The following is a 7,209-nucleotide window of genomic DNA, read 5'->3' on the forward strand; positions in this document are numbered from 1 at the left end:
GATCCTTTTATTATCCTTTAACAGGAAATTACAGTGCAGCTTCAAGACAGACATAACACCACAGTCTTATGGCAGCTGGGATGAAAGATTTCCTATATCGCTCAGACTTGCACACTAGTGCAATCAGTCTTTGACTGAAGGTGCTGCTGTTTATCACCTTCAGAGAGTGGAGTGGGTGAGCAGGGTTGGCCAGTATTGAGCCCAGTCTATTCAGTGTTCTGGTCCGTGCCACCTGCTGGACTGTCTCCAGCTCAGCCCCTACCACTGAGCTAGCCTTCCTAATGAGCTTATCCACTCTGTCTCTGTCTGCTGTGTGGGCTCCCTCTCCCCAACAGGCCACAGCTATAAAAAAAAAAGCCATCAAAATATTATTATGGCTATGAGTGAAATTAAATCCATTGAACACTGATGTTGAACACGTGGATTAGGATCCAAACAGAGATGAATTTAGAAATGTCCAAACATCTCCATGTTTATCCATTGTTATATCCATGTAAAAAACAGTAACACAAGTAGTCACACGATCAAGTATGGTGAGACAAAATAAAACGTGTTGCATTTAGCGGGTAAGAGACATATTTTTTTAATAGCGAAAACATGTAGGTGTTTGTTGGCTTCTAACTTCATCTTTGTGTGGATCCTAATGAATGAACTGGGCTACGTGCTTTCAAAGTAGTGTAGGATGCCACCCGCCAGAGCCAGTGAGTGCACACACTGAAACGTGAGAGGTATGCACCAACTAATCTTAGTTAAGGGAATAACATAGTTTAAAGGGATAGTTCGGATTTTAAGACACGAAGTTGTATGGGTTCCCTGTCAGCAACGTAGTGCATCAGCACTGACTTACCCCCAACAGCGTCCTGTAAGCCGAGATCCAGCCGGTTTTTGATCGTTTTTGATGCCGGACTATTTTCTTCAGCAAGTTTCTGGGGTCACGAAAGTAAAGTGTTTTTCTTCTCAAAACCATATGCGTTCAACAGAGTGATATATTTGCACCACAAAAACGTTGTCCAGCTGTCAGTAGCGCGCAGTGATAGGAATCGCGAAAAATAAGTAAGTGATAACGAGGTTTGAATTTTTCCTGGACAACGTTTTTGTGGTGCAAATATATCACTCTGTTGAACGCATATGGTTTTGAGAAGAAAAACACTTTACTTTCGTGACCCCAGAAACTTGCCGGACTACTTTCTTCAGCATCAAAAACGATCTAAAACCGGCTGGATCTCGGCTCACAGGACGCTGTCGGGGGTAAGTCAGTGCTGATGCACTACGTTGCTGACAGGGAACCCATACAACTTCGTGTCTTAAAATCCGAACTATCCCTTTAATATGAAAAAACGGTGAAGTGTTACTTTAAAAGGCTTGATCCAGAGGGTGAGGCATTTTTTGGATGCAGTGACAAAAAGCCGGTCATGAACCTGGGAAAAGCTACAGTTCTGGAGTCAGCATGTAGGCCTATTGTTGCAGTACTTCTCCAAATGTAAATAATCCAATAAATGTTAACTGTCAGAGCAGCACAAAAAAAAGCATACCAAGTTTCCTGTTCTCTTTTTAACTTTTCGTCTCATTTGGTGCATCTACATTTTTCTTTTTTTTTTTTTGGGGGGGGGGGGGTTAAAATTGTTCACACTCAGTCAATAAATGTTGACTGAGCAGCACCAGAAAGACATTTAAAAAGCCATGCCACGTTTCCTGTTCTCTTTTAAAACGTCTGTCACATTTGGTGTTAAAAATTGTTCACACTCAGCTGTAGCCATAGACCTGCAAGTGGTGAGTCCGTTATAGCCTATGCTATGCTCGAGGAGCCTGTAATTTCCCCACTTCCTAAATCTACCTCCAATGACCACATGGCTATAGAGCTGCAGGAGGATGGGAAATTCCTGTGCTTCAGTAGTAGGCCTATGCCTAGGCTTGGTGCCCGAGAGCAAAGGGGGTCATGAGAAGTGACAGGGGAGGTACTGTACCTCACCTCACTTTTGTTATTTTCCAGAGCTTTGCAGAGGGGAAATGACATAGGATACATCTGATAAAGAAACATAATAGCAAACCACTCTGAACAATGCACTGGCGTCTGGCAAACATATTACACAGCAAAGATTGATGTGAAAGTGTGAAAACTATTGTGTGGCAAATGGCATTTCATAAAATGAGATTGGTTCTCAGTTATAGAGTATAGTTGTATATTACATTAAGTCATTTTGATGTTACATTGTTTTAATCCAAGGTTGTTTTACTTGTGTCAGTACAAACATACTGCTTTACCACTGTAAATAAATATATGTGAAATGGTGTTATACCTTTTCTTTGGATAGCTTGTTGTATACACGGCAGCTGTTATATGACATACAGTATGTTCTTACAGTAAGTCCACCCACGCCTGTAAACAACAATTGTCGAATTGTTTTACTACAACATTTGCTGTAACTAATTTTTAGCACCCCGTTATTGCATAGTATGCTATTTGTATACACAAGCTGTAGTGAGTTTCCTGTGAGAAGAGAGGCCACTCTGTGCTTGTGGTCTGGAGTCTTGGGGCCCGCACATTGAATAAGTTGTAGACATACACAATGGAGTGCATCTAGAAAGGACATACTGTACAATCGCAATGAAGCATTTAAGACATACAGTACATACAGACAGACATACGCAATGGAGCACACACACACACACACACACGCGTGCGCACGCACACACACACACACACACACACACACACACACAATTAGACTCCAGGGGTAGAGTAGCGTGCGTGGTTGCACACAGCATTTAATGGAATAGTGCTGAATAGGCTCACCGCTTACAGGCCTATGCCACAGCTTAGGACAAAATGTTCTGTGTCTTCTGTTCCGCTTTTCTGTGTCTTCTTTGGCCACTATGTTGTTGCACTATTTTTCCCCCAAGATCAGATTGTTTCAGATATCCAGAGGGCTCGAAGGACTAAAATAGTACATTCAATGAGACACATACAAAAATCTTTAGGCAGACAAAAGTAGATTATGTCCATCTTTACATTCTACATTGTATTCTATTTCCATTTTCTTTTATTATCGCAACTTGTTTGTTCCCAGAATGCCACAGCCCCTGTAAACATATTTTTGAAGATACAGAAACTCATATAAAGTCTATTTTCTATTTTATCTATAATCACAATGCTACTCATCATTGAATATGTATTAACATAATTGTTTTTACTGCGGAGATCAACAAAAAAACACAAGCAACATATTTGACTATTATTTTTTCTTCTTACTGTAAAACGGTTATTTAATATCTTTTCCCCACTAGAAACAAACGTCTTTGTTCCTGAGGTCCAGCTGTCTGGTGCTAGCAGTCCTTCTCCCAACCGCCACTGGTGAGGAATTGCTTTGCTGTCTTTATAATTTAGCAGGCAGAAAAAAAGTGGAAAATGTTTACACTTCAGCCTTATGTTTGATTGTAAAGTCTCCAAAAATCTAACACATGAAAAATGTGCATAGTATAAAAAACAAATAAACAAAAAAATACAATGCTAACTGCTTTCGGTTTTGTAGCATTTGAAGCGGCTTGCACTCCTATATTCTGTGTGTGTGTGTGTGTGTGTGTGTGTGTGTGTTTGTGTGTTTGGAGCGCTTTGGGTTCTATCAGTGCATATAAAATGTGCTCTAAAATGTGCTGGTTTCAGCTGATGTGAAATACCAGACCATGAGGACATGTGCACTGGAGGGGTCGTCTGTGAGCATCACCTGCAGCTACAGTTATCCTCAAGGTCATAAGGTCACAGCCACCCATTGGTTCAAAGGTCAATCGCTGGACAAAGTGACAAATGACATCTTACAAGACCAAGTGTTTAGGGGCCGTGTTGAATACGTAGGCGATGGGACCCAGAGTTGCACTGTGAGAATCAACGATCTCCATTTGAGTGACTCTGGAACCTACTGGTTCAGCTTTGAGACGGATCATTCTGGAAAGAAACAGAGCAGTTCATCTGGATTTACACTTTTGGTCACAGGTGTGTTAACATGTTTCATTTACACTCTAAGTTACAAGTATGTTTACATGCTTCATTTACTCTCTCAGTCACAGGTGTGTTAACATGTTTCATTTACACTCACAGTCCGTGAATTAAACATTGTGTTCGTAATTCCCTTCAGACCTGGTGGTGGAGGTGAGCCCTGACGTGAGCGTGATGGAGGGGGAGATGGTGGACCTCTACTGCGGCTCTTGCATCCTGAGTGAAGCCCCCACCTACGTCTGGCTGAAGGATGGACACATACTATCCAGCCTGCAACGCACCAACCAGCTGCTGATAGACCCCGCAAACATGCACGACACGGGCAACTACTCCTGCCAGGTCAAAGGCCATGAGGCCACACCCTCTCACCCTGCCCGTCTTACTGTGACATGTTAGTATCAAAAGTGTTAAACTGTCCTTAATTAACACTATCAAATTGGCATTAGGTTTGATGCTAAATGTGTTTGCCTGTAAGTGATGGAAAATTGTTCAGCAATACTAATATACTTCCTCATCATATCCAGGTTATCAGCAGGTGCAGGTGTGGTTGTCACCTGGGCAGGTGAGAGAAGGGGAGCGTGTGGAGCTCACCTGTAACACCACCTGTCCGATGACCCGCAGATCTGCCCTCTTCAAATGGTACAAAGACACCATCAGTCTCCTGTCCGGTCAGAACCACGGACAGCAGCTGGTTCTGGATCCAGTGACGGTGGAGGATGCTGGCAGATACTCCTGTGCTATGGCTGGACAGCAGGAGCTTCACTCCCCTGCTGTAGATGTCTTGATCCAGTGTAAGTGCTGCTTTCTTAAGTAATGACCATTATTACATATTTGCCTCCGCTTAACTTTCCTTGGGATATTGTGCTTCATGTTTATTAAATTTATTAAGCACTCGTTGTATTACTGCAATTACAGAATTTGTTTTTATTTCAGCACATGTTGAGAGATGAAGTTAGGATCGTAGATTAAAGATATGTCAACTTTATTTTCAATAATTTGAGATGATCTAATTGTGTCCCCATCATTTTTTTTTTTTTTTTATTTTTTTTTACAAAATTAGATTATAAAATACTAGTAGGACATTCTCATAATCAATTTAAGAAAAAGTATTATTCTCATCCTTTATTGCATGTATTCTTACTGTTTGTTAAACATGTATTTCTATCTCTTTAAATTGTTCTAGCATTGTTGTTAGAATGGCTTTAACCATGTTGTAAGTCACTTTAAGCGTCAGCCAAATGTAATGTAGTGTAATATAAGGTAATATATTTCACAGATTCTCCCAGGAACACAACAGCCATTATGTTGGGGGAACCACTAGAGGGAGCCTCAGTGACTCTGACCTGCGGCAGTGATGCCAACCCACCAGTAGAGAGCTACACCTGGTTTAAGGTGAATGAGTCCACTCCAGTAGGATCAGGACAGCAGTACAGCATCACTAACATCAGACCTGAGGATGGAGGACAGTACTACTGTGAGGCCAAGAACACCGTTGGAAGTGGGAGATCACCTACACTCTTAGTTACTCTGGAAGGTAAAGAGTTTTCAGCTTTTGCACCAAACGGCAGTTGAACATACTTCAGATTTGTGTAATATTCTCTTGTCTTCTTTCACTTACTCACAAAACCAACACTATACCAACTTCCACTGATCAATCGAACTAGAAACACCAGATGTGATAGCGGTGTGTACGGTGTGTACTGGTCTATATTTTTTTTGTTAAAAAAATATAGACCAGTAAAATTACTGCTACAATTGTTTTATGTTGCGAACCTAATGTCACTGGGTTACTTTGTAGGGGAAAAAATGCATTATAATTCAACATACTGCATTGCATATTGTACTGTACTGTTTTATCTTATTATGACTGACTAAACCTATAGTTTACCTACAGTATACCGTAGTTAAACCTAAGCCGATTTCCTTAGCGGCGGTCATAATTATGTGTACATTTAGTGACTGTACACACAACTGGCTTGTAGATGGCCAGCAGGGATTCCCACAGCGCTTTCCTGCTAAGGTGGCCGCCTTAGCAACACAGGGTTGCCGCCGTAACTAACGCCAACGTCTTCAAAAAACACATGCGAAACACGTTGTTCGCTCTGAATAAAAAGTGAGTAAAAAGTCAATAGTGTGCGGTAGAGCGATCCTTTTCATTGCTATTTAAATGATCCTGCAATCTACCTGCAGCTGATCAGACAGTGCGTGGTACCAGAGTGATTGGTATATTTTTATATATGCTACTGATATTTAAACCGTGACTGACTCCCCTCTTTGCAGAATGCATTTAAAGGTATACTATGCAGGATTGCCTGTTTCGCTTTTCATTTTCGCTCGTTTTATGCTTGCATATTTCTCTGCAGAGCTTCCCCTACAGCTAGCGTGTATATTTGACAAAACTCCTCAATCGGTCAGTCTGCCGTGCCTTTTCATGAGACTTTACATGACACTTCCTTGAGTAGAGCATGGGTGCATGCCCGGTGTCTCCTGAATTTGCAAGCGTGGTTCTACCGCTACAGACCACTAGAGCGACAAACCCACCGTTCGACCGGTAATGACTCATTTAATCATATATAACAGTATGGAACGAATTGATTAGCTGAAAAACGTTGCATAGTATACCTTTAACCCTTAGATGCATAAGTGGGGTCAAAAATGACCCCAGAGGTTGTTTTCTTGCGGTATCTTCTTAATTTTACATTTTTTTCATTTAACCTTCCATGTATTCCTCAAATAGGTTGTCTTTGACATGAGGCCATTTGGATTTGTGTCTAATTGTTATATTTTTAAAGTAATTTCATGTTTTGTATCAGTACCACCGATCCGCATAGGTGGGGTCAAAAATGACCCCAAGCATTTTCTATGCAATTTCTAAAGTTAACCCTAGGATCTTTTGATTTTTATCAAGTGTGGCAGTAAGGTATACATTTACTGTTGATTATCACATCTCATGTCAGCAGTCTCACCATCCTGAAGGCTATTTTTACACAACAACATAAATCTAAGTATCATCATATAATGTGGCGGCCAAGCGTTCATAGCGACGTCGCTTTTTGATCCTTCGATGTCCACTCTTCCTATCATTGTGAAGCAGAATTCACCAAGCGATATGTACAGAGGGATTTGTTGATATAGCCTTCTTGGCCTGATTTTTATGACTTTTTATGCCTAAAAATAGGGCGAAAATCCATTTTTTAAGTCAATTGGCAGTATTTTCT

The 7,209-nt window shown here is 41.0% G+C and overlaps 1 protein-coding gene across 1 annotated transcript; it reads left to right on the top strand.

The window, feature by feature from the left end:
- The first annotated feature begins 3,290 nt into the window (after positions 1–3,290).
- On the top strand, positions 3,291–5,677 carry LOC134067034 (B-cell receptor CD22-like). Its single transcript, XM_062522105.1, has 5 exons — positions 3,291–3,352; positions 3,662–3,988; positions 4,131–4,382; positions 4,516–4,782; positions 5,268–5,677. The coding sequence occupies exons 2-5, from the start codon at positions 3,682–3,684 to the stop codon at positions 5,561–5,563; spliced, it is 1,122 nt and encodes a 373-aa protein (XP_062378089.1). The 5' UTR covers positions 3,291–3,352; positions 3,662–3,681; the 3' UTR covers positions 5,564–5,677.
- Positions 5,678–7,209: the final 1,532 nt, after the last annotated feature.

Source organism: Sardina pilchardus, chromosome 1, assembly GCF_963854185.1.
Source record: "Sardina pilchardus chromosome 1, fSarPil1.1, whole genome shotgun sequence".
Taxonomy (NCBI): Eukaryota; Metazoa; Chordata; class Actinopteri; order Clupeiformes; family Clupeidae; genus Sardina; species Sardina pilchardus.

What these genes read in the sequence shown, in the direction of transcription:
- LOC134067034 (XM_062522105.1), top strand. Translation starts at nt 3,682, where the DNA reads ATGAGGACATGTGCACTGGAGGGGTCGTCTGTGAGCATCACCTGCAGC. An exon ending in TGCCCGTCTTACTGTGACAT is followed by an intron (nt 4,383 to 4,515) that starts GTTAGTATCAAA and finishes CATCATATCCAG; the next exon opens with GTTATCAGCAGGTGCAGGTG. An exon ending in TGTAGATGTCTTGATCCAGT is followed by an intron (nt 4,783 to 5,267) that starts GTAAGTGCTGCT and finishes TATATTTCACAG; the next exon opens with ATTCTCCCAGGAACACAACA.